Source organism: Aptenodytes forsteri, unplaced genomic scaffold (genome assembly GCF_000699145.1).
Source record: "Aptenodytes forsteri isolate BGI_AS27 unplaced genomic scaffold, ASM69914v1 Scaffold273, whole genome shotgun sequence".
Lineage (NCBI taxonomy): Eukaryota > Metazoa > Chordata > Aves > Sphenisciformes > Spheniscidae > Aptenodytes > Aptenodytes forsteri.
The window spans coordinates 4214442-4240657 of NW_008795041.1; the positions used below are offsets into that span (position 1 = coordinate 4214442).

General features: G+C 43.8%; 1 protein-coding gene across 1 annotated transcript; it reads left to right on the forward strand.

Moving 5' to 3' along the window:
* The first annotated feature begins 1774 nt into the window (after window positions 1-1774).
* Window positions 1775-24831, forward strand: PTCHD1 (patched domain containing 1). The gene is given in 3 exon segments (XM_019471421.1): window positions 1775-1864; window positions 3887-4541; window positions 23177-24831. Coding segments are annotated over 3 exon segments (2400 nt in total).
* Window positions 24832-26216: the final 1385 nt, after the last annotated feature.

Genomic DNA, 26216 nt, shown 5'->3' on the forward strand with positions numbered 1-26216 from the left:
CTATGGGTGTGGGCTCTGGATGCGAGTGGAAAAATCTGCGTGGCCGCAGTTGAATCCCCAGCATGGCAGCAGAGAGGAGAGTGCCGTGGGACTGTAGCTCTCGGTGGGGAAGAGGCGGCAGCCCTGCGGCGCACAGGCTGCCACGGGCAAGCAAAGGGAGAGAGACAGCCTGCGGCCATGCTGCAGCACACCCCTGCCCTGCACTGAGGCGACAGAGGGGGTTTTTCTAGGATCTGGTCTGAAAAAGCAAAGTGCAGGTAAAGTGATGTGTTTGTCTTGAGGGTGAAAGTCTGAGTTGGGCTTCCCGGAGCTGAATCCTTGGGTGTGCTGAGGCAGTGCTTGGCATACTTTGCTGGGATGGAGGGGATGGCAGGTTTTCCTCCTCTTTGGCTGTTTGCCTCCAATTTGAGACCAAACGTTGTGGCCACTGGTAAAGCTCGGTGTACGTCTCAGAGCTGCTCTAAACTGCATGAGCTTGCAGCCGGCTCTGGGGGCTGCTCGGCTGCCGGGATGTGCCAGGATGCAGAGCTAGCTGCCTGCTCCCCTCTCCTCCCCGAAGCCCCATCGCTGGGAGGTGCGACGGGCAGGTCCCCCCACGCGGTGCCTGGTCCAGCCCAGCATGGCCTCGCAGGAAGCACCGGGCCACTGTCGCAGAACGGGCTCCTGAGTCTGAAATGATCATTTCCAAGAAGAAATGAGTATTTTAGGTATGACATTTAGCTTCTAGCCTTTCACTAAAGGTGAAGTAACAGCTGTGACAGATGAGGTTATTTTATAACCTAAATATTAAAAGAAAGTGCTTCAGATGTAGAAGGAAGGAAATGCAGCAGTGAGGCGGGGTAGGTAAATAGCAACACACATTGTTTGATAAAAGTTGCATGACAGTTTAGTTTCTTCTGCATGGTGTCACTTGGTGGATCCTCTCTGAAGGACTTGTATTGTGAGTTTAACACAGGCAGGAAATTCCTTATATTCCTCCTAGTTGTCCTCAGCTGCGCTTCTTTATATGACATCTGATTTTACAACCGTTGTCAATGAAAACCATACAGTAGCTGCCATTGTAAAAAATTTAAAATCAGATATCTGTCTTTGATTCGGTAAATCAGGGCATTTTCCCCAAACTGTAATGACATACATTTGAATTCATACCCCAAAACAGCTCTTGCAAAGCAGAGCTTTGCAGAAACAAACTGGAAAGATGGGAAGAATTCCCCATACAGGCTCATTTCTTTGGCATGTTCCTGCAAATCTTTTAATTTGTTTCATTTTAGAAGAAAGTTGTGCAAAAGCCCCTGATCTGTTCCACAGATTTGTTCTTCCACCACGATGAAGAATTTTGCTTCTCAACATGGCCAGGTATTGTGTTCTCACAGTACTGTGAAAAGATTTGTTAGTTCAGTTCATTTCTCAAACCTATCTTTCTAATGTCAATATTGAACTGTTGTTCTGTCGAAAATAAAAACTACTCAAATGTGGAAAAATACACCCCCAAACTGCTAGAGAAACAAGTTGAGAATATAGGAGTTTTGTAATCTTTCCCTATATGATGTAATATCATCCTGAGGAACAGAGGCAGCGTAACTAAAGTTATACCCATCACAGATTATGCAATGTTATCACAAAACAATCAGATTCATAGTACCATATAAATGGGGGGGGGGGGGGTTTTTGAAAATAGGTCTGAAATACCACACAAAAGTCACGATGACTATTTAACTTCAACAGACGCAGGATTTTAGCCATGGTTATTAGACATTTTGTCCATTGCCACCAGATGAGTATATAAGCTCTACCGCTCTCATGTACCGTATCTTCTATTTTTTTAGTCAGTGTTTGTCTTCAGAAGGAACTAGTTCCATTAAATATCACCTAATCCCAGCCTCTTTACTGGGCATAAGAGCCTCCTGCCCTCTTTGGATTGCAGTGGAAAACAGCATACGCAAGTAGAAAAAAAAGGAATCATCTCCCCGTAGCCAGTTTTCATTGTCTTGCTCAAAATCTGAAGACAGAAAGTAACTATCCCCCCTTTAAGGAAAAGAAATTATAGCCATTCTTAATTTGGCTCTTCAGCTCCCTGGAAGAGCTGTGGTCTCCCCGTTTTGCAGGTGAAGGAGGGCTTCTCCTTTTTTATCAGCCCTGGTTGTGTCGCCACACCTTTGCAATGCTCCTACGACCATCTCCTTCGGTGTAAAAGGGACCAAAGGATAAATCCATGCAGTTCCTCAGAGCGGATCCAGTGATTTGCTCCCCCCGCAGCAGCAAGACATGCCCACCCAAGCAACCAGGCTATGCAGACTGGCATGTCCACGGGGTTCACTGGCACCAGGCAGCACGAGGGGCGCACGCCCCTCTGCATCGTCCCTGCTGACACCTTGAGAGAATCACGTATCTCACCGAGCCATGCACAAAGCACGTACGCAGTGGCGTGCAGGGCCCCCTGGCATTTGGAATGTCAGGTACCCCCCATGCCAGCTGGAAAAGAGCAGAGGGAGCCCCTTCCTGAACTTTGTGGCTACCCACGATGAAGGATATCACAGCCGCAGGGAAAGTCTGCTCAGACTTCTGGCTGTGGGTAATATCACCTTGGCCTCGGCAGCATCCTTACAGAAGGTCTTGGTACTCTCTGCACAACTAGAGCGGCACAGAAGGAATTAATTGGTGATGGTGGTGGGTGAGGCCTGCACATTTTGCAAGGAAAATGTGCAAAAAAACAGCTTGCACTTTGCTAAGGCTCCCAACATTAGCAAACTCAATATTCTACTTTTGAAAAATACTGTAACCTCAGCCTATTAGAGCTATTCCCGTACCATCTTTTAGATTTCTTGCTTCTTCGGTGTTGACTAAAACGGATTCAGAAAAGGTTGCAAGAGTTTTCTATATTTTTTCAAGAAGAGAGGGTAATTTTCCTGCCCTTCTGATGCTCAAAAATAACTGAATGCACTTTGGGTCAGAGCTCAAGCATGCCGAATTTCAGAAGGATGCAAAACAACTTACAAAAGAGGCTGCACTAAGAGCTGCAGCCCTATAAGTGGTAATAACCTGCAGGCCCTAAAATTAGGGCCTTCCCTGATTAACACAACCTCCTGGAGAGAGAAGGAGAAAACCAGTGTCATTCTCTGCCATTACTTCCCGCTCTCAGACTTGCTGAGGATTTGATGGGAGAAAGAGGGAGGGGAAAAGAGGGCAAATTAATTAATGCCAGCTATCTTACTCCTGCCATGCCAACAATCTCTACATTTAGGACATGAAGCTGTGGCCTGTCCTTTACTCTGAGCGAGTGCTAGTCCCCTGCCGCTGCCAGCTGCCAGGCTGCCGGCACATCCCGTGCGGGTGGCACCCCCGGTCATGTTGCTCTTCTGCCTTCTGAACCTGACGTTTATCTGTCAAGAGAGTAATTTGGCAATCCCGAGCACGACAGTGTCCCCAGAAACGGTCGGTCTGTAGCTCTCCCTTTTATGTTCGCTCAGATCACTTGAAAGTGGAGGGCCAGGCCTTTTGAGTTTGCTTATATAGAGAGGCCAAACGGCAGATGCCCATGGCACAGATGCAAGTCACGGCACACCCAAGTTACCAGCAAAGGACGTAGGGGAATAATACTACTGTTTTAATGCATGTTTCCTTTTTTTGCAATGAGTGTGCTATTAATACTGCAGTCACCAGAAAGTTACCAGAAGGACGTAGGGGAATAATACTACTGTTTTAATGCATGTTTCCTTTTTTTGCAATGAGTGTGCTATTAATACTGCAGTCACCAGATCTTTTGTTGTTGTTGCTTAGATCAAATAGGAAAGGGACGGAGGTGAGGAGCCGCTGTTGTTCTGGCTGCTACTGTGCGAGATGAACTGATGAATAACGTGTGTGATTTCTCTTTCCCTTGTAGTTGCACTCTGCTGTGACCAGGATCCAAGTTCAAAGACCTGGTTTCAATTACACGTTTGCCCATATATGTATCCTGAACAATGACAAGACATGCATAGTGGACGACATAGTGCATGTACTGGAGGAATTAAAGGCTGCTCGTTCTTCTAATCGAACTAATTTTGCAATCACTTATCCGATTACTCACTTAAAGGATGGCAGGGAAGTGTATAACGGGCATCAGCTTGGTGGGGTTACTGTGCACAGCAAAGACCGGGTGAAGTCTGCAGAAGCCATTCAGCTCACCTACTACTTGCAGGCAATCAACTCCTTGAATGACATGGTAGCAGAGAAGTGGGAATCCATTTTTTGTGACACTGTTGAACTTTTCCAGAAATCCAACAGGAAAGTCAAAATGTATCCTTTTACTTCTTCTTCGCTGAAGGAGGATTTCCAGAAGACGAGCAGGGTGTCAGAACGCTACCTGATCACAAGCTTGGTCCTTGTGGTCACCTTGGCCATTCTCTGCTGCTCCATGCAGGATTGTGTCCGCAGCAAACCCTGGCTTGGCCTGCTGGGATTGCTGACCGTGACCCTTGCCACCCTGACTGCAGCTGGGATCATCAATCTCACTGGTGGGAAATACAATTCCACCTTCCTGGGAATCCCCTTCGTCATGTTAGGTAACTATCTCCTATCTCCTCTGTCTTTTGTGTGTTTGTGCCTCCCTGATGCATTTCCCAGCAAGCAGAGAAGCATCACTGCATGGCTCCCGGTGCCTCCTCCCTGCAACGCTGCCCCGTGCCAAATGCACACAGCCTCTTTTCCTAAACTGTTTGTACTGCGCCGGGACGTTAAAATCATGCCTGGGGCTCCGGCGTGGTGTAGCGCCCTGCCATAGGATGCGGTGCCCGCACAGTAGCGAGTAACAAGGATGTGCGAATGCCATGCCTTGTGCAGAGGGGGAGCCCAGCTGCTGCTTTTCTGTGGATGTTTGATTCTGGTTTTGGTGGCCAGCGTTGGAGGGTAACCTTTGCAGAGGTCCCCGTGCTGCAATGACAGTGTCAGCTGTGCCGGCAAATCAAAGGGGCTGCACGCGTTGGGCATTTAGGAAGCGCTGGCTCCTTCAGAGAGCAGAGCGGTGCTGTCCTGGCTTGGCAGGCACCTGTCCGTGGGCTAAAGGCGGCGATCGGTTCTGGGTTGCATTTCTCCTGAAGCCCCTGTGTTGGCTGAGCGAGCGTAGGGAGGGTTTCACAGCCCTGGGGTGGAGAGCTTTGCCTCTCCCGGTCAGGGATGGACCCGTCCGGTTAGTGCCAGCGCATGCCGCGGTGGAGGGCTACAGTGGGAAGTGGCATTGGCTGCTCCCTGGCTCTGGTGCCGGCACAGGTGTCTTCATCTCCCCAGTTTTCATACTGCCTTCACTCACTGTGGGGTATAGGGTGGTTTTGTTTTGTTTTGTTTTGTTTTGTTTTGTTTTGTGTGGGGTATAGTTTTGTTTTGTTTCGTTTTGTTTTGTTTTGTTTTGTTTTGTTTTGTTTTGTTTTGTTTTCCTCGAGGGTACGAAAGAGGAGGAGAGAAGGGAGGTCAGCTTGCTCCTGACCCAAAATTAGTGCCCTCTCCTGTTGTCACCAGGGCATTTGTGGGGGTGCTGCGTCTTGTATCCAAACAGGCAGGAGCACTTCATGGGAGACAAAACAAGAGCTCTGGAGAGTTCACAGCCTCTTTGTTTGTGTTTGGTTCATAACCAGTGTGAAAAGCTTTGTGCGCTGTAGGTGTTTAATATGTCCTCGTTCATGCTGTTATTCATTTGTGGAGAATAATACATGCATTGATTTGATCACAGCTTCCCCAGCTGAAAATCAGTGCTCAATAATACTTCAGGTTTCAAGTGTAAGAGTGTCTCCACTGACTTAGTCACATCGTGTAGTGATATGACACGTTTCAGCACAGCTATTTTTATATCCAGCACCAGGTTCCTATGCCATGCCCGTACTGTAGCTGTGGTATTGTTGCACTTTAATTAAAGACTATGCTTCAGTGCATCGCACTACCAGTTAACATACAGAATATATTCAGTGACAAAGAGAATTCAGCTACATTACATCGGCTCTCATTTTCAGATGACATCCATGAAAATTAAACGGTGTTATAATCTAGAGGAAATGCAGCACGAGAAAGAGTCAAAAGAAGGCTAGCTTTCTGACCTGAGTCTTCGGTTTCTTTTGTGGGTGTTTATGCCTGTGCATATATTATAAAATTCAATTCCTCAAACTAAGTAGTGTGTATTACGTATAATATTACATAGGAGGGGATTTCTAGATGTGTTGCAAGAGTAGTAGAAAAGCAGTCTAAAGTCCAGCCGTATGAAATGAAAGTACCTGGCAAAAGTGACGCGAAAACATGCAATAATTAGCTCTGTTTAGGGTTCAAAGCATCTGCTCGCTGGGACAACCTTTCAGATCTTTAATTCACTAATAGTCACTGGGCTGAGACTTGAAATCCTTGAAGACTTACAGATAACTATGAAAAGTTTCACACTTCTATTTTAGTGCTCCTTTAACTGCTGAGCTGTATAGCCAACTCTGCTTTTCTTCTCCTTTTTTTTTTCCCTGGGTTTTTTTTTTTTTTGTGTTGCTTAGTTGAAGTATTCCACTCTTAAAAGGAGTAAGTTTCAAATATGCAGCTCAGTTCTCACTGTGAACAAGTCAAGGCAGAGCAGCCAAGTTCGTGTGAATCTTGCCTGCTTCCCCAGCTGCATAAAATCTCCCAAGGGACAGGAATATCAACAGGTGAACAGAAGGCACTAAAGGCATTCTGGAGTTTTTAATGAGAACTGTTTTAAGCCAGCAGATAGCTAGAAAGGCAGGGTTTCCTTTTTTTCCCTACAGTACAACAGAAAGATTCAGCATGCGTTTCAAAATTTATTTCATGCCTATATGTTGTTTTGCTTATAAAGGGTGTTTTAACTCAAGGTAACTGAAGGCTAGAGACGCAAACCACCCTCCATTATAGCCCACTGAACTACTTCCACTTAATTTCAGTGTCCGTCAGATTAGATCATAGATTAACTGACCTTTAGAAAGCTAAAGGATTTCTGGCTAACAGTGTAGCCCCGTAGCTATTACTCATAATCTCATGGCTAAAAGCAAAAATTAGATAGAAAAAATGATTACACTGGACACATTTCAGGCAAGGCCCCTTTACTAGTATAAATCATTAATGAAGTTTCCCCGGTTTATAGCAGCTGAGGATTTTTAACTTTTCACCAGCATCGCAGAGCTCTGGGGGGGGACACTCTCCAGACATCATCCGCCCTCTGCCACAGGACAAGATTACGTCTTTCCTAACAGAGCTTCTCGCCCTGCACTTTGTCTCCTCCTTGGGCTGCTTCCCCCTGTGTTTCACTGCACTACCGCTACAGCATTTGCATCATGTCTAACCTGAATTCCCCTTTTGTAACTCAGCTCTCCTCCTTATTTATCCACTGCATCTGGAAAACAATTTCTTTTCTTTTTCTTTGCATATTTGGGACCACTGTCACTTGCCCAGTCCTCTTCCCTTTCATCCCAGGTTTCCTCAGACTATGCTTACCAGAATTCCAGCAATCTTCCTGCTTTTGGCCGCTCCACATCTTCCGTGGAGTGCGGTGCCTAAATCCAGGTGCAGGATTCAGGCTGAGGCTTTCAGCAACAAGTAGAGTAGGAGGATGATTTCACACATCTTGCATATGGCACTCCTGTTCATACATCCCCATATGACATGCATTTTTTTCTCAGCAGTATGAAATGGTTGGCATTTGGTTGGTGGCACATGGTAATTCACAGATCTTCATGTCACTTTCTACTCTGTTTGCACAATCAGTTATTCCAACCAACACGTAGAAGGCTACCATTGTCCTTGCTGAATTATAGCTTGTTTATCTCACACCATTTCTCCTGTTCATTAAGTTCATCTTGATACCGTCACTGCAATTCCAAGATGCATTAACTAAAGTCGGTCAGCACTGTTTTGCAATTTTCTGCTTTTTTTTCATATTTTCAAGAATTACTTCCTGAGTAGTTTAAATACTCTGTCCAGTCACGAGCCCATTCTAATAATTCAGGCAGTATGTCTGCAAAATACTCTGTTCAGTGTGTTCTTTAATACTAGATTTCATTCATCCTGTTTTCTGTAACGTCCCTTCAGCATCAGCCATTTCTAAGAACAAACAAGCTATAGTGAAGGGTACCAGCCTCTGTAGGTGTTGAATCCTTAGCTTTTGCGTCAATAGGACAATTTTAAGTTATTAAATTACTGTGGCTTACCAAGTTACACTCTTAAGCTCAGACTGTGTAAGTGTAGGCAGGAACATCTTTTGCCTACCCCCCCTGTTAAATATGACATACTGGTTTAAACACTTCATGCTTTGGTTTTAATCACCTTCATGGTAGTTTATTCTAATTTATTTTACTCTTTAATTAAGGCAGGTTACTGTAACCCAGCTCACGAAAGGTAACTCATTAAGTCAGAATAACTGAGTCATTGATGACTGTACATAGCCTGAGTATGTCAATACCGTGACGATTTTTATGTTGTGGCAGGTTTCTTTTTAGCCCTCACTGGTTGCTAACCAAATGGCAAAAATTGAAGCCAGGAGAGATGTTGCCAGAGACCTCCTTCCCCAGCAGGTACTGAAAGAGCAGGGGTCCCCCTTTGGTCGCCAGCGGTCCAGCTGTGAGAGCAAGGCAGGAGGGCAGTGCCTGGGGCTGACCCGAGCCCCCACGGAGGGGCTGCACTGGGGGCGAGCTAGCAGAGGAGGGCAGGCTGGCTGCAGCCGCTCTCTTCTCTAGGGATGTCTTGTCAAGTCAAACTGGGAACTTTTCTTCTTCAGCTCTGGATTTATACAGGTACTTCTAATGTGAAAGTGAAGCCTAAAGCCTGTGAAACTTGGCAGGCTCCCACCATTCGCCTGGGCATATTTTGAACTAGCATATGCCTCCGTGGTTTTTTAAAACTATCATCCGCATTTATCAGTGTGTAAACAAGTAATTTAAGGACAAGATTACTCACATGCCTAGTTTGTGTGGAATACTTTGCCAAACTAAGGCTATTCATTTTTGACCCTAAGAACTAAAAAAATAAATTCTTCAATTTGGTTGAATTTAAAATAGCTGATTTATAGTGTCAGCTGAAAAGCAGAATTAAAATTCTTATTTCCTATTGCCTGCTCCATTAAAAACTACAGATGTTTGGTCTGGCACAGATGCTAATGTATTCATCATAAGTTTCCCTTACGCATGAAATGCTGTTTAATAACTGCCAATCCTTTAAAAATACCAGTTTCCTCAAAAAAACCACAGTGTTACCAAACAAACCATTGGACAACAAGCAGCACTGGCTGAACAAGTTTTTGGCGTGACTTTTTTTACTTCCCAGAGGTGGATCGCAGCGTTTAACTTAGGGACTCAAAAGAAAATTGCAATATTGCCCTTTGCACTGAAGAGAAAACTAGCAATCTGTTTCCTATTCCTCTAGAAACTCCTACAGCTTATTCGGGGAGAGGCGGCTCCCTTCAGCTGCCAAGTTCGTGAAAAGCATCGGCTCTGTGAAATCGCGGTGGAATGCCAGGCACTGCCAGATACGGGCAGGGACGCAGGGCCGGCTCCATGGGCTTATATTTAGCCTCTGATGCTGGCAGGGGAAAACCAGTTAGCAGTTACAAGAGCGGCTTGAGCTTGCAGCTTGCTGTAAACGGAAACGATAGCCAGCCTTGTGTGAAACTCAGCAAAACAGGGACGAATGCAAATACCTCTTCTGACCGCCCTCCTCCATCCTCCCATCACGTCCCACCCTGTCAGTACGGCCTTTCTGGGAAGAGAGAAGGGGAAAATGGTCAACAGAGCAGGTCCAGGGAGGGACGACTGGAAAGGAGTAGGTTGAAGTGTCGGGCAGGACCCAGGCAGGGTCCTCCTGAGGTTCAGTCATGGGTGGGGGGAAGGTCAGGGGGAGAAGGAGACTGTACAGGGCTGCGTCTGGCAGGAGGGGGCACAGGAGCAGGAGTGGTGCAGAACACTTTGGGAGGTACCCGGAGGTACCAGGGCTCGTAGGAGCACCTCACAGATGCAGAGAAGTGCCGATCACTTCTCAGAAACACAAATTTGTTGGACGCACACCTTCCATGTGGCTTGCCTGGGGGAGAGCCATGCTGGTGGAGGAGTGAACTGAGATATCTGTACAGGGGCTTTATGGATGCAAAAAGTTGGAGAAGCAAAGGTGGGATCTGAGGTCAGAGACAGTTGGGAAAGAAGGTCGGAAGGAAAACGTTAGGAAACATAAGAAGAGGGGAGGTCAGTGTGTTTGATGATGGGAGTGAAAAGCACAGGAGGGCAAGTGAGAGGATTGCTGAAGGTTAGGGACCTTGAAGGCAACAGGTAGCTAAACCAAGCAGGGCAGCTAACAAGTAGCACGAAAATCCTGAGAGGACGAGGGTGCTCGGGCCAGCACGGGCCAGCACACGTGGCTCGCTGGAGCTGCGCCTCGGTGCCAATAAGGCACCCGGCCCGGCTCCTTCTTCAGTTTTCTGGAAGAACGTGCTGGTAGGGAATTGCAACATATGCCAAATTTGTACACCCTAAAAGTATTTATTATCCTCCCTATCAAGCACCCAAGTGTTTGCTATATTCAGTAAAACTGAAGTGTCAACATTGGTTACATATGGAGAGTTTCAAAGAGAGAGAACCAGCCCCTGCGCAGGTCTCCCTGGTGCCCTTCAGTCCACACGCAAAGGTAACACACACACACAAATGTTTGACTTCGCATAGTACTTTTCCACCGATTTTCCTGTTGTCAGTTAATAAAAATGTGAAGCTTACTGAGTCTCTCTTGTTTTTATTCCCTGACTTAAGCTTTCTCACTCTCCCTGCCAGGCTGCCCCTCTGCCATCTCTTCGTGCTGGGAAGAAGCATGTCCTCCCTCAGCTGGCTGCCTCAGCTTGCTGCCCCCCTGCCCCTTTCTCCCATCTCATCCATCTCATTTGCAATCTCTGGCAGCCTCCTCCAGCAGGTCTCACCCATCTCCCTGCTCCAGGCCACAGCATCTCCTTCCTGATGCCTGCACAGCTCTCAGCACCTTTTGGTCTCCCTAAGCTTCCTTCATCTTTTCTCCTGTTTTCCCCACTCCTGCCAGTGTGTCCCCTCTGCCATTTTGGGTGGGGTTTTTTTAATTTCTCTTCTCTCCCATCCTCCCCTCTTCTCAGCCACAGCTGGGCCCATTGCTCCTACCCCTTTCCCTATATTCTTCAATAACTTCCTTGGCTCCCAAACAGGTCCCCACCATACCCTGCAGTTGTATCTCAGCTGCTTCAGATTTCCCAGTGATTTCCACCGTTCATCCTTTGCTTTTTTTGTACTGCCAAAGGACTTCAAGAGTGCCCTGGAAGTACACTTGGTTTTTGTCACTCCACCTGCTCAGCTTTCCCAGTTCAACCCTGCATAGCTCAGTTACAGTCCTAAAACATTTTGTGTTTTGTTCCTTTCATTCCTCTTCTAATAAATAAATACAGTTTGGTTTTATCTGGTTTTATCTACCCTGAGCAGAATCCCAGGCATGTCACTTTCCTTGTCATTCCTTTTTCCTCTCTTTTTTCTCTCCTCAGTCCCTCAATCTCTTCCTGAGCTCTCTAAGCAGCCATGCATCTTCTGCAGTCCCTCAAGCATCACCCAGCATTTCTGTTCCTCACAGGGAAGAGCAGAAGTAGGCCCCCAGGCCACCCCTCCTCACTCAATGTACTAATGAGTCCTTTCACCAAAGTCCGTTTTCCACCCAAAGGCAAGGTGATTAACCACCTCCTCCACCTGCTGGTCTCCCTCTCTTCAGTTCTCCTCCTGAAGGATGATGCCCCAAGCCCCTTGAGGAACCCAAACGCTAAGAAGCCACTAATGCATGGGAAGGAAAGAGGCTTAAAATACAAATGGTGGCAGAGTATTTTAGACACTTGTACCAGCCCTTTCCTGTGCAGTGCAAAAGCGGCAAGTACAGCTTGCAGCCAGCCACGTGTGATGGTGATGCAGCCAACGTGTGTCCATGTTCCCCCCTCACCACCACAAACCCCAGTGAAATCCTTGCATGCATACATGCTTCTTGGCTCCAGAAGAGTGTCGATGACTCAGTAAATATAATGCTTTTTGGAAAAGAGGAGCTGTATCTGTAGGAAGTCAGTCCAGAGAACAGTTTAATATTGAAACCAAGTGCTGTACAATCATTGAGTAAGATCAGGCATTTCCTCTTGACTGGTGGTGCTCCAATATACACTTGTTTCATATGAAAATTGTGTTACAGGTGATGCAGTACATTTAGTGAGCATTCATTTATGCAAAGAGTAGCAGAAAGATGTTATACTTTTACTGTCTGCATTCTTCTAACTGCAGAAAGTCAGTACGTGCGATGGTTTAATGGAGGGCCTTGTCAGAGAAGTCCCAAACAGTCAAAGGTACTGGGAGTTTGGCTCTGACATCCTGGTTTTCTTCAAGTAGTGAAGTCCCTCAAGAGAAACTTCCACATATATTAGAAGTTCAAAGGTTAGAGAAAAGAAAGCTTTTGCTATCTCTTTATATACATGTAGGAAATACATATATATGTTTGCGGTATACTTTGCGTACTGGACTCGGATGGTCAATGAAGACCTGGGGAAGGTCAGCAGGAACTGAGGTGACTTTTCATTTTAGGTCTTTCTGTGAGAGAGATGGCACACGTTTTGGGCTTGTAGTAAATGACATCCCCTAAAATAGGCAATAGCCGAGAGCCATGTGTGGCAGGGAGGGGGCCTGCCATTTTCAGGTCATGAGACCTCTGCGTTCTGGCAGAGGACACTTGCAGGGATGGATTAAGTTAAATTGGAATAAGTTAAGTCTGGGTGCTTGGTGGAAAGCCCAAGCTGAGTTCCAAACTTGTAATTATTTTTCTTTTTTTCTTTTTTTTTTAAATCAGTAAAAATAGTAGATCATATGTGCTTTAACTGAAGCTTTGCAACATTTTGAACATTGTGTTTCACATGTGGCTGATCCATGTATTACGAGTAAGAGTAATGATAAACCTCTTAAACAGGAGAATTTAAGGGTATGCCTCAGACGTTTTGGTTGCAGCTTTCTCACCGGAAAAGGCGAACTTTAAGTGTGGTAAACCGATCCGTATTCCACTGGCCCATATTCCACTAGGACAACACTCCTAGAAGCAAATGATATTTTGGCTTGTGGGCTTAGAAAATTTAAAACAGATTTCAAACATGATTTTGCCCCAGATATACTCACTGTGTCTTACTCTTGTCTTCAGGAGCTGTCACATCCTGTATGTCACTTGGCTGTTCTCTAACTGGTAAATGTTAACCTTTCACAGGTGATTGCAGGTAGCTTTCATTTACCTTTAAGTAATTTTTTTACACAGCACGCATAAAATCTGTCAAAAACTCACTTTGTGGGGAAATCAGTTTGCAATTTTGTCTGCTGATACGAATCTAAGCATGTCATATGCGAGATGAGGCTGGTGGTACTTAACATATTAACTCTACATCTAACCACCTCCTTGGCTAGTGAGGCCTGAGGTGCATGCATCATGGGGGAAATTCATCTTGCCAGCCACATCTGTCATTCCTTTACTATCCTGGCATCGGACTCTCCCGTCCTGTGCGGCTCCCCTGGTGCAGCGGGTGGTCATGGCTCCCCCCGTGCACCCCGGGGTCCGCACCCTGTGCCAGCAGCGGTGGCGGGCAGCCGCAGCCCTGTGCCCTCCTCCTCTTGTCATCCTCCATGCGGCAAAACTAAGCCTTTCTCCCTGTCTCTTCAAATAACAGCTTAGGCAGGGTGCTGTGCTTCCTGGGGGATTTTCTGATGTTTCCGAGTTAAAGAGAGCGAAGAGGCATTACTGGGAGGAGCGGGGGACTCCCGAGCAGGGAGACCCTTTGAAGGCCAGCAGGAGTTAGATGCTCCCCTGCTGTTCACCCCAGAACCGCAGGCTTGCATGTACGGCGCAGGTTTGGCTCAAATGCTTTCAGTTCGGATCTGCACAAGGTCTGGGTAGTCGGTAGATGAGCGCGCCGTGCAGATGTAAATATTCCAGCAGCTAAAACCAGATTTCGCTAACGCTCAGCTCCTTCTGTTGCGCTGAACGAAATATGACTTTTAACTTTTGCCAGGTCTTTCATGAAAACAGAGGAAAGCAAGTCACACATTTAAACAGAGTTGACAGCCTGCTATTTAAACGCCAAAACAAGCCTTTACCGATTCTTAAGTGGAACTAAATATTCACTTTATATGTAAAAGTAGATTTTGAACTATAACTTGCTTTGCTTATCTGTCTTTCTCAAAATAAAAAAGCCACTCAAATTTTCTCTCAAATGTATTTCTGTTTTTAAAATGTGCTTATCTGACATTCTTGCTATCACTATAACAACAAAATCTCAAATATTACATTGGTTCAATACTCAAAAAGGGTGATCCAAGCAAAATACCCAGCATTTTCCCAAAGCCTAAATAGGTAATTTTTACTCTATTGAAATCAATGGGACTATTCAAGATTAACCACATACGTGCTGAATTACCCATATAATCATTATAATAAGAGGCTATTAATTTGAATTGAATTTGGTATGGTTTAAAAAAAATAACTTGAAAATGCAATATTAAGTGAGAAGATGTCTTTTTATAATTAATAGTTTTAAAATACACATACTCCAAAAATAAAAAGTGGCGAACCACGTTACTGCCATCGCTGATTAGGGATCGTAGTGAAGACTAGGACTATGAATACTGATGCATTGTGTAATTCTACTTATTTAAAATACTTCTCCTTCTCTTTGTTTCTTTTCCCCTTATATAGGTAGAAAAATGACAGGAATGTCTACATGTGTCGTGTGTATGTGGATGTATTTCTTCAGAGCTAAGGATTTATATGTAGTCTGATTTTCATTTCAATAGTAATATGTAGATCACGCTCTTAAAATTAGCTTGTGATTTGTACCATTTTCTAAAACATCGGCTCATTGTTGCTTGTTTGCCACAATAAAAGGTAGTACTAGGGAGTTTATAATTGGGATGCGTCATGTACCCCAAGCATCGCTGACTGTGTCCCAACCATTTAGCGTGAGACCGAGAGCACGAGGGTGATTTCTTTTTGTCAGTGCATTCTTTGTGCAAATATGTACTTTTTAGCATAACTCAGAAAGGGCTACGCCTGACCAAAACACACTGTTTCACAGGAGAACAGAGAGCTAATCCTATGCTGCATTTCCAAAAGTTAAGTTTAGAAATGTAGAAAATGTAGGATATTATGGCAGACATCCATTGCGAGAAGACTGGGATCAAAATGACTCCAGTGCAGCAGATCCACGTGAGTCTTACGAGGAACGTAGCCCCCTTTTAAGCTGTGCTTGGCAGCGCAACACGAGACCTAAATGAGGCATAAACCTTGTGCTGGATTTCCAGACGCACCCTGTTTTCCTGCCTGTGCATTAGCGCAGGCTTAATGGCCCAGAGAGTCTTTCTGCAGGATCTACGACTAAAAATAACATTGTGGTCTCAGCATGAAGCGCTGAGCACCAGTTGAAGATTTCTTCTCTGCATGCACCAACCAATACAGTGTGTTGTACGGGGACACTTTCTCTTCAGCGGTGCACTTCTGTGGGCACAGCCGCCCACAGCTGTGAAACACAGCAGATACTGGGAGCGTATTATTAAACATTTCGGTTTCTCTTATTTTGTTGCCAAGTAGATACAGCACAAAACACAACTCTCTCTCTGGAGACGGAGGCAGATTTTTATCTGGTGTGAATCCGCCAAGACGCTCGTGTTTTTGATCCCGGTAGTAAGTTGAGGAATACATGGGCATGCCTGGGGCTTTCTGACTGGGATGGCCGGTGCTGTTGTAAGCACGGTTGGAGAGACCAACCTGACAATTGAGGGTGAATGGCTAATACTCAAATGTAAAGCAATCCCAGAGATTGATCTGCTGGTATCATGCCTAGATGCCTAACAGACTGACATATCTAATTTCAGTATGTTTCCTTTCTGGGAAGATCCCAAGTCGGATGTTAACATCTGCAGGCATAGTACACCTTAGTGATATATGTGTAAAATTCAGTAGTCTTTAGAACAAAAATTGCAAATACTGAACCTACCCAACAGCATTGTCATCATATTTTAGAGCTATGTTGTCATACCTGTAATTCAGTTATAATACAGACATGTAGGGTCTGTGTGACAGGAGGTAAAGAAAGCGTTGCAATATGTGCAGCCTACGCTTATGTACAGCTACAGTATGTACATCCCATCCCATATCGCTCTTCATGTGTTCTTCTTAATCCAGGTACCACACCTGCACGTAGCGTTCAGGCTTACTTGCCCTTTGAACCTGTGCTTGGAGATATGAAATGAAGTCAGGCTGTGCTTGGGTGGCTGGGACTTCACTCACTTTGCAAATGAGGATGCATTTAAGACTACTCAACTGTCTACAGCCCTCAGTCCCCTTGCCACAATTCTCCTGAGACGAACACTGCTGCCTGGAAACACAGCTGACCAGATGAGTACCTTATAGGCTGTTAGTATCCTATAGGATTTTACCCTATACTGTGAACTGGGTTCCCAGAAATACTCAGGCAAGTGTAGGAAAAGCAAGTAAGATTTGCAGTGCGTTTTTGCTCAGCAGAAATGTTTGGGACGGGCGAGTCTGCGCGCGGTGGGATGTCTGATGATACACACCCTCTTTGAGGTCTGACATTCACGCAGCAAAACTGTAGTGTTGCAGCGCCGTTTATGAAGCAAGTAGGATTTGCAGTGCGTTTTCTTTGCTCAGCAGAAATGTTTGGGACGGGCGAGTCTGCGCGCGGTGGGATGTCTGATGATACACACCCTCTTTGAGGTCTGACATTCACGCAGCAAAACTGTAGTGTTGCAGCGCCGTTTATGGACCACAAAGGTGGACATTGGTTAGAGTAACCCACAGTTTGTTGCAACAGCATGCTAACGATGATTTAACTGTTCGGCTCACTGTGCCTCTAAATTGCTATAAACTCAGTGAAAACTGTCATAGAAGTTAGGCTTGGTGCTAATTCTGTCTGCATGCTGAAGGATCTCAGTTAGCTGTAGTATTTTATTATTTTAGTGAGAACAGGGTACGAAACCATATGCTTCAACTGGATGCAAATTCTCATGCTCTGCCTGCATATTCAGTAGCACTTTGAACCTGCTATATGTTCCGAGTTAAAATCGTGCCTGCTGGGACAGGCCGCATGAGGCAGGTCGCGTATTCAGTCAACAACTGGTTGATTGCAACTCCTGTGACAAAGGCAGTCCGGATTAGCAGTTTCGTTTGGCTTTTCAGAAGATGGGAGCTGATGAGCTCACTGATCTAGCTGGAAAAAATAAGTCAGCAGGGGGAAGTTATCTCAGCCTCTTTGTTGACATTACTGTGGAAAGCAATCCCAGAGTTGAGCAGTGTACATTGTTATTTTTAATACTGTCAGCTAGGAAAATTCATTGCACCTTCATTATAACATATGTTATTACAGGTATCATTTTGGAAAGGGCAATTCCTGCGGTGTGATTCTGATCTCCCATGTACTAATTTTGCACGAGTGTAGTTCTTGAGACCTTGCCTGCATTGGCAGCAAGCTGGGATATGAATTTATAGCATCCTAGCTATTTCGTGTTAATTCAACTGGTGTTTGTCTCTGCGGATGATATTTCACTCCACTTTGAATGTGAATCAAGCTGTCCTTCCCAGATTTCCACAAAGCAAGCTGGTGCAACATAGCTAGTTCTCTGTAAATTCACACACTTTTTCCCAGCACACTAAATTCCTCTTGCGGACAAGTGCTCCTATTCAGCGGGATGATTTCAGGCTTAAATCAACCTAAGTGAGACAGCGTTCGTCCAGCTGAATGGATAGCGTTACAAAGATACAGCCATTACAACACAAGCAAAGACCTTAAATCAAAATCCAGACTTAACCTCAGTAACTCCGTCAGAGCATGCTTCCACTTCAGGTTTTGCCTACCCAGTTTACAAGGCTCCCATACCTCCTACCATGACGCATTCCCAATTCCAGCCAGTCTTTTGTGCCATCAGTGTCAGGAAAAAATTTCAGATTAAAAAGTAACCCTCAAAAAAAAAGGTTGCTGATGTTTCTAATCCCGACCATTCCTTTAGTCCAATTTGGACTAGAAACAGGTGAATTAGTGGCAATGAGGGAGCGGCAAACTTTGATAGGGGAGGGGAAGCAGGGCCCAAGAAGGGGGAAACACCTCTTAGCCCAGCTTTGCTGCTAGAGGAGTCTGCCCCCTTAGGAAGACAGTTTGGTGCTTTCTTAGTCTTAATTCTGGCAGTTAATGGGCAACATACGTACTGGTGTAGCATTCAGCCTCACTGAGGTGGAGATCAATCATTATTAGCGTTTTGCGTGCCACTGCATTAAAATGGGATGAATAAAATTAATTACCCCTGAAACGCGACCTTCCACACAGAAGGCTGGAACTTCACAACCTGTAAGTGAGACTTTATTCAGAGAGATTGTACTCAAGTATCAAACACACACAACCTTCAAAACAGAACAAAAAAATGAGAGCCACAGTGTACTGTTATTCTCTACTTTCATGGGTGGGTAAAACTGCAAGAAGAAGAACCAAAACCTTGTTCTCAGTCATTCCCCTTACTTTCTCTTACAGAAGTCGTCTATTTGAATACCCAAACCTCATCTTATCATGATAAGATCGAAACCTCACATGATTTTAGTGCAAAATTGAACACATCCCTTAATCTTTAAACAATAAAATCAGACAGCAGCCTTTGGTTTAGGGAAGCAATTAAACCAAGCGAATAGAGAGCTGGTCTGGGACTCCGGTGACCAGGAGGTTACTTCGCTGCCCTCCCACAGGCTCTGGGGCTGCTTTAAATCTCTTCATCCCTCTCTGCTTCAGTCCTGCCATTTGCCAGGCAGGAGCGGAGCCAACTTTAAGCATAAGCTGTTGATGCCCATTCGTAAAGGCCTCTTGCTTGAACAACCACTTAGCAGGGGAAAGGATGCATTTCTTTTTTGAGATTTTAAAATGGTGCTAAAAGGAACAGTTTTAAGTGCCTGCCCATAAGTAGTGTTTAAAATGAGGGAAATAATTTGATAATTTTAAGCAACAGAAAATTTTGCCTTAGTTTTCACAGCTTCCTACAAGTGCTTTTTTTCTCTCATGCACACTCTGCATTGATTTTGCAGAGCATGTGTAATTGCAAGACTTGATCCTGAAGGAGGCAAATCAAACTTTTTGTAGCATTTTTCAGGCTACTCATAAAAGCTCTGTATTTAAGCTAGGCATAATTTATTTAAAACCTAGCAGATTGCTGGTGTTTTTATTAGCTTCTGAAATTAAGGATAGCCCACCTCAGCCCGTAAAAAATTTAAGCTCCTCAGAAATAAGAGTGACTATCTTCTTCATTTTCTTTGGCTACAAAAGCCAGAATTTCTGTCCTCAGTCATCCAAGACATGTGGTAGGACTATCTCCTACAATGCAAAGTAGTAGAAAAAGAGAATAAGGAAAAAAATATTTTGCTCTGCATTTTCTCCAATACCTTTCTCCTACTCCCCTAAGATTTTCCTTTGCCCATTCAGAACCTCTTTTCCTTAAAAAAATCCCGTCTTTCCCTATACTCCTTCTTCTTAGCTCATGGTTGTACAGCCTGACTGCAGGGCACAACCAGTGAATTATAATAGCGAATGTCAACAGGAAAAGATCTCCAGTAGCCCATTAGCTGTTTGAGTTCATATTTATTATTTACTGAATGACTGTGAATAATGAACAAATTGCTCTAAATCATTACAGATTTGTGGCTCAATCTCTAGTAAAAAGGGAAAATCAGTTAAAGCAATTACAGAATTTATTTGCAAGGAAAAATTTGCCTTTTTCTCATTAATATTATATAGGGAAGACACAGCACCAGCAAGAGAAATAGAGGTGATCGGTGCAAATCAGTTAGGGATGCAAAAAATGGAAACTCTGAAATGACAGAATAGTGAAAGAAATTCTCACAAAATGCTTCCATGGAGCTATCTGCCCTAATCTCTGTGGGTTAGACTTATACGAGCATCAGCGAGTTAAGACAACGTTGGAGATTGTCACCCCAACTTGTGCCTGCGGTCAGTATTTAGAGGAGTAAATTAGGTTAGGTGAATCCCATTCTAGCTAAATAAGGCTAATCTTTGGACTGCCTTGCCTAATTTGTGCACGAGTTTGGGCTTAATCTTTTTCTCAGAGGATACTGGATCAGGTCAGTAATGCCACTGATGCAAAAAGTGTGCAAGTTTGTCATTTAGGCTTGTCTTCCTAAAGGTAACTGAGAATTTTGTAGCTATTATACAAATGGACAGAGGAATAACAAATTGTTCAATTGAAGGAAAATACCAATTCCTAGCGTGCAGATTGTGTAGCAAACAACAAAAGGAACCTATCCTAAAATAGAAGAGTATCTAAATGTTTTTCTGTTGGCTCTGTGGAGCACATGCGGTGACGCCTCTTCGTGCATTTACTTGAGCAGTTCTCTAAATCAGATTCCATTTTCGGGTAGTCTCGAAGATTATGTAAGAGCAAATTGTGTTTTTATGTTTCCTACTTAAAGAAAATATGCGGTATCAGGAGTCATATTATCAGACATTATCCAAAATCTTACACCTGTTAAAAAGTCATGCTCAGCATCATATTTAATTAGCTTTAAATTCTTTTATTCATTGCAAAGTCAAAGGCTTTCTAAATTAATGCAGCTATTTGCGTATTTTTAGGCAAGAGCCTATTAACGCTGAAATGTTTTTTTACAAAAACATACTATAGCTAAAGCTCACAATGGAAGTAATTTGTAATATTCAGTGACCTCATTTTATACTGTTTTGCTCACTGGAAGCTAATGCATATGATGCCATGTGAAATTCTCAGACGAGCCTGTCTGCAGGACTTATGGGAGCCATAAATGGATTAAACCTCTCACTCCCTCCTCTGGCAAGTGATCAGTTACATTTAAATAAAGGTCAGTCTGTCTTTACAAAGAACACACTGAAAGCAAGCTTAATAGCTTTCCCTACTGAGCCTAGAACATAACTATTTGAAGCATAATTAGCAACGGGGTGCCAGTCGCTGGTTGTGCTTTTTGCTTGATTTTACGTCTGGGGAGTTCCAGTATTCCCCATTAGCTTTAAGAGGGGGCACGGTGCTAGTTATCAAATTGGCAGTCTTGACCTGGCCTCTGAAAGCAGCTGTAAAACATTGTTTGGGAAAATTAAGATGAATGCCAAATGCCATACCAAAACCAGGAGCGTAATACTGCTACAAATTGGACAGCCGTGGTCCATGCCGTGACTCCAAATAACAATGTAGGTAAGATACCTGATATACATGAGAGCACGGACTTTGTTACTCTAAATACCAGGTGACCGTGATAAGGAGATACAGCAGCTGTCCTATTATCTCATCTTATGAGCTCTGTATTTTGAATTCTTTATAAAATAGCCCATACCTATTCTTTTCAGCATTAACAGAGTGATCAGCTCTGCCATCTGTTAAAATGTAGATAGGATATTCCTTGCAGGAAGGGTGGAGTGAATCAACTGCAGCTGCCCCTACAGTAAAAGGTACTGACCACAAAAGGGTTATTTTGTCAAGTTAATTAAATATTTAGCCTACGTGAGGCATTTAAGAATAAATTTGATCATCGAATCATAGAATCGTAGAATGGTTTGGGTTGGAAGGGACCTTAAAGATCACCTAGTTCCAACCCCCCCCTACTTTATTTTTTGGGGTTCTGGTTCTTCAGAATACTTCATTTGTTTGAGGGTTTCTTGACCGATATTCATAGCCCTTGTGGCAAAAGTGATAATCATCTACAGGTGGAGAGAACAGAGCCGCTACAGCAATTTTGGTTCTTTGTAGCCAGCCTGAAATTCTCACAAAGATCTCTGAATTACCTTGACCTGCCTGACTGGAGCATCAGCATCAAAAATCCAGTGATTGCACTTCGGTGTCATCGGTAACTAATTCAGCACTGATCGTTTCATCTAATGTTATCAGGGAATGGGTAAGAGCAAAACACCGTGGACTGGCTTTTGGGAATTTCTAGAGATAATACAAGAGCAGACCAGAGAGGTAGACAGGGGACAGCAAAAACAGCAAAAGAGTAAGGAGGAGGAGTAATCAAAAGGCAGCAAAGAGGGTGGGATTAGATGGAAAGGATATATTAAGTAAAGATGAACATGATACAAATTATTATGAGAAAATATTAAAGTCTTACATTTTAGGTGTGATACAAAGACTGTATTTTTACGTTCATCTTTGTGTAAAACACCAGCCTACTTTTATCTCAGCCACTCTCATCTGATAGCTGGTTGATGGCTGCGTTCCCAGCTCAGGTCCACTATGAGAGAGCAAAGGTCTGTGTCCTCCAAATGCGCCTTGGTTATCGGTCACAAAAAAGAAACCATAAGAGGAAGATGACAACCAGGGATTAAGATAAAACCATGCACTTTTCCCGATTTACCTGCACTTCGGGTTAAACACAGGATTTTAGGTCTGCGTCTCCTTTCATGAGTGCTATATCCATTTTAAGTAAAAAAAATACAAAATAAAAAATGTAGGAACTGCCAAGAAAAATAGAGCTGTATTTGGGTTTACAAGCCCTTAGATATATTAAAGTAAGAAGACCAATGCCTTAAGCAGTTCCATATCAATTCTACCATTCTGCATCTCTCAAATTTATTTGTGCTTTTTGTGTTTGTTCCGTTTCTAGGATTTCTTTTTCCTGATGAAAAATTTGTATGGGAAGTGGAGAAATCAGTGACTGATTTACTTGACAATGTTCAGCTTATATGAAGGTTTCATTTTTTTTACAGATGTCCTACAAAGCAGCCAACCAATGCTCTGCTTCCAGCATAGGCACTTCAAGGTCATATTTCTTTGTTTTCACCGCAGGTCAGATCCCATCACCAGGAAAAACTAATTTCAAAGCATCTTCCATCACAGGCACTCCAAAATAATGAAACGAAACAGCCAACCAGAAAAAAATCCTTTTTCTTTAACCCATCAACCCTGCGCCACCGATGCAGAACTCTCCTCAAGCTCTGGCAGTAAGGTTTGCTAGTCAGGTAGCGAATGCGCTCCCGTGGCTTAGACCACCATAATAATTTCTCTCTTCTGCAGGACGTTTACCTCAAGCATTGATAACGGCAAGCTGTGTCTCCTTTGAGTCTTTTAGCATGTCCACGTTACATTTTTCCGCATGTTGATTCGAGTACTTTAAACACTCGCTTTGTTCTCTATTGTAGGTCATGGGTTATATGGGACTTTTGAAATGTTGTCCTCCTGGAGAAAAACTAGAGAAGACCAACACGTTAAAGAGAGGACTGCAGCCGTATTTGCAGACTCCATGCTCTCGTTTTCTCTCACCACTGCCATGTACCTGGTCACTTTTGGAATAGGTGCCAGTCCCTTCACTAACATTGAAGCAGCCAGGATTTTCTGCTGCAATTCCTGTATTGCAATTTTCTTCAACTACCTCTATGTACTCTCCTTTTATGGTTCCAGCCTGGTGTTTACTGGCTACATAGAAAACAACTACCAGCATAGTATCTTCTGCAGAAAGGTACCAAAGCCAGAGGTATTGCAAGAGAAGCCTGCATGGTATAGGTTTCTTCTGACAGCCAAATTCAGCGAGGACACAGCGGATTCAGAGGAAACGAACACTTACGAGAGTCATCTTTTGGTGTGGTTCCTTAAACGCTATTATTGTGACTGGATAACAAACACTTACGTCAAGCCTTTTGTAGTTCTCTTTTACCTTGTTTATATTTCCTTTGCCTTAATGGGCTACCTGCAGGTCAGTGAAGGGTCAGACCTGAGCAACATCGTAGCGACCGCGACACGGACCATTGAGTATACGACTGCCCAGCAGAAGTATTTCAGTAACTACAGCCCAGTGATTGGGTTCTACATCTACGAGTCAATCGAGTACTGGAACACCAGTGTCCAGGAGGACGTGCTGGAGTATACCAAGGGCTTTGTGAGGATATCTTGGTTTGAAAGCTACTTAAATTACCTTAGGAAACTCAACATATCTACTGGATTGCCCAAGAAAAACTTCACTGATATGTTGAGGAACTCCTTCCTGAAGGCCCCTCAGTTTGCCCATTTTTCAGAGGATATCATCTTTTCCAAGAAATACAACAACGAAGTCGATGTCGTGGCCTCCAGGATGTTCTTGGTGGCCAAGACAATGGAAACCAAGAGAGAAGAACTTTATGACCTCCTGGAGACCCTGAGGAAGCTCTCTCTCACCTCCAAGGTGAAATTCATCGTTTTCAATCCATCGTTTGTGTACATGGATCGTTATGCCTCTTCAGTGGGAGCCCCCTTACAAAACTCCTGCATTAGTGCTTTATTTCTGCTCTTCTTCTCTGCATTCCTGGTGGCAGACTCTCTGATCAATGTCTGGCTCACTCTAACTGTTGCCTCAGTTGAGTTTGGAGTTATAGGTTTTATGACCTTGTGGAAAGTGGAACTAGATTGTATTTCTGTGTTGTGCTTAATTTACGGAATTAATTATACAATTGACAACTGTGCTCCACTGTTATCAACCTTTGTCCTGGGCAAAGAGTTCACAAGAACTAAATGGGTGAAAAATGCCCTGGAAGTGCATGGGGTAGCTATTTTGCAGAGCTACCTCTGCTATATTGTTGGTCTGATTCCTCTTGCAGCTGTGCCTTCAAATCTGACCCGTACACTGTTCAGGTGCTTGTTTTTAATAGCATTAGTCACCTTCTTTCACTGCTTTGCCATTTTACCTGTGATACTGACTTTCCTGCCACCGTCCAAGAAGAAGAGGAAAGAGAAGAAGAATCCTGAAAACCGTGAGGAAATAGAGTGTGTTGAAATGGTGGATATGGATAGCACCCGAGTGGTTGACCAAATTACAACAGTCTAACCTGTTTCTTTGTTGCTTTTTTACACTAGGTCTTACTGAGAAAAAAAAAAGAAACCAGTACTGACTAAGTACCTGGGGAGAGGAAGGGGTTTGGAGGTTTTCCCTCCCCCCCAGTCTAAATCCAGGAATATTCAAAATGATGGGAGAAATTAAAAATAAATTTAAAAAAAGAGCTGGGGGATTGTACCTTGCTCAGCTCCTATAACAGGTATTACGAGAGAATTTGCACACACATGCAAAGAGGGGTTGAATTTTAGACGCGTGAAGTAAGATCTAATGAGAGAAGTTGGGTTCCTAAGCAGCCGTCTGCACCGCCTGTACTGCAGATGCTGCAATTATTGTGGCTAAACCCAATCAGATTGAAAGGTCAACTGTCAAGGCTGAAGTAGCACTAAATGTTCGCTGGATGTAAAGGCTTTACAAACTTTCTGCACAGCAATAACTCAAGTCAGTGAGTCAGCTCTTATAGGTCTTAGCCATCACATTTAATTTTTCTTTTCTCCCCTAATCTAAACATTTATGCAAGACTGTATAACAGATAGCAAACTGTACTGGGAAAGAAGGCAGTACACAGCAACCAAATGCTTTCCAAACACTTTTATGTTATAAATCACTTTTTTCTTCTAAAAATATCATTTTAAAATGTAAATCATCCCTTGTAACATTTTTAATCATGGTTTTATAGCTGTTTCTTTTTCTTACAAAAACAAAAAAGAACAAAAAAATCCCAGTGACTCTGTCACTCTAGAAAATATATAATTCTATTTTATACATGTCTTGCTACTAGTTAAACACGTAATCTGCTTTACCAACTGTAATTTTGTAGGCACTCTACTAACACGTGCAAGTGGATCTAGCAGCAGACAGAAGATGGTGTACTGAATATTTCAGCACCAAAATCCATGACACAAACCTCAAATACTAAAATGTCATCAAGAAAGTGAATGTTAGGGCTCTTTTAGTGAGAGCCTATTTCAGGCCATTCACTGGTAGTGCACACTAAGAGGATTAGTGGGTAGTTTTACGTAATGTATAACTTAATCCCTCAATCTTCCTAGAGTACCTGTAAAGCAATAGACCTTGCAGCTATGGGCTCTTCCAAGAGACAGTAGACCGCGAGAGTTGTATGGAACAAACCGAAGGTTGGGACTGCGGTTTAGCAGCAGCAAGTTTAACAACGTCCCCAAAGAGCCCATATCTAAGGGGCCTATTGAAAACATCACATCTGAGGGAAGAAAAAAAAAACCTTAAAAAGATTACATTACTGAGTCTTTTTGGAGCTGTGAGTTCTAAATCAATAATTCTGTCAGCATCTGTGATGTGGAGTAATACAGATAATACAGCAGCATCTCTTTCCTCCTCCACCCCATCCACCCTTAAGAGCG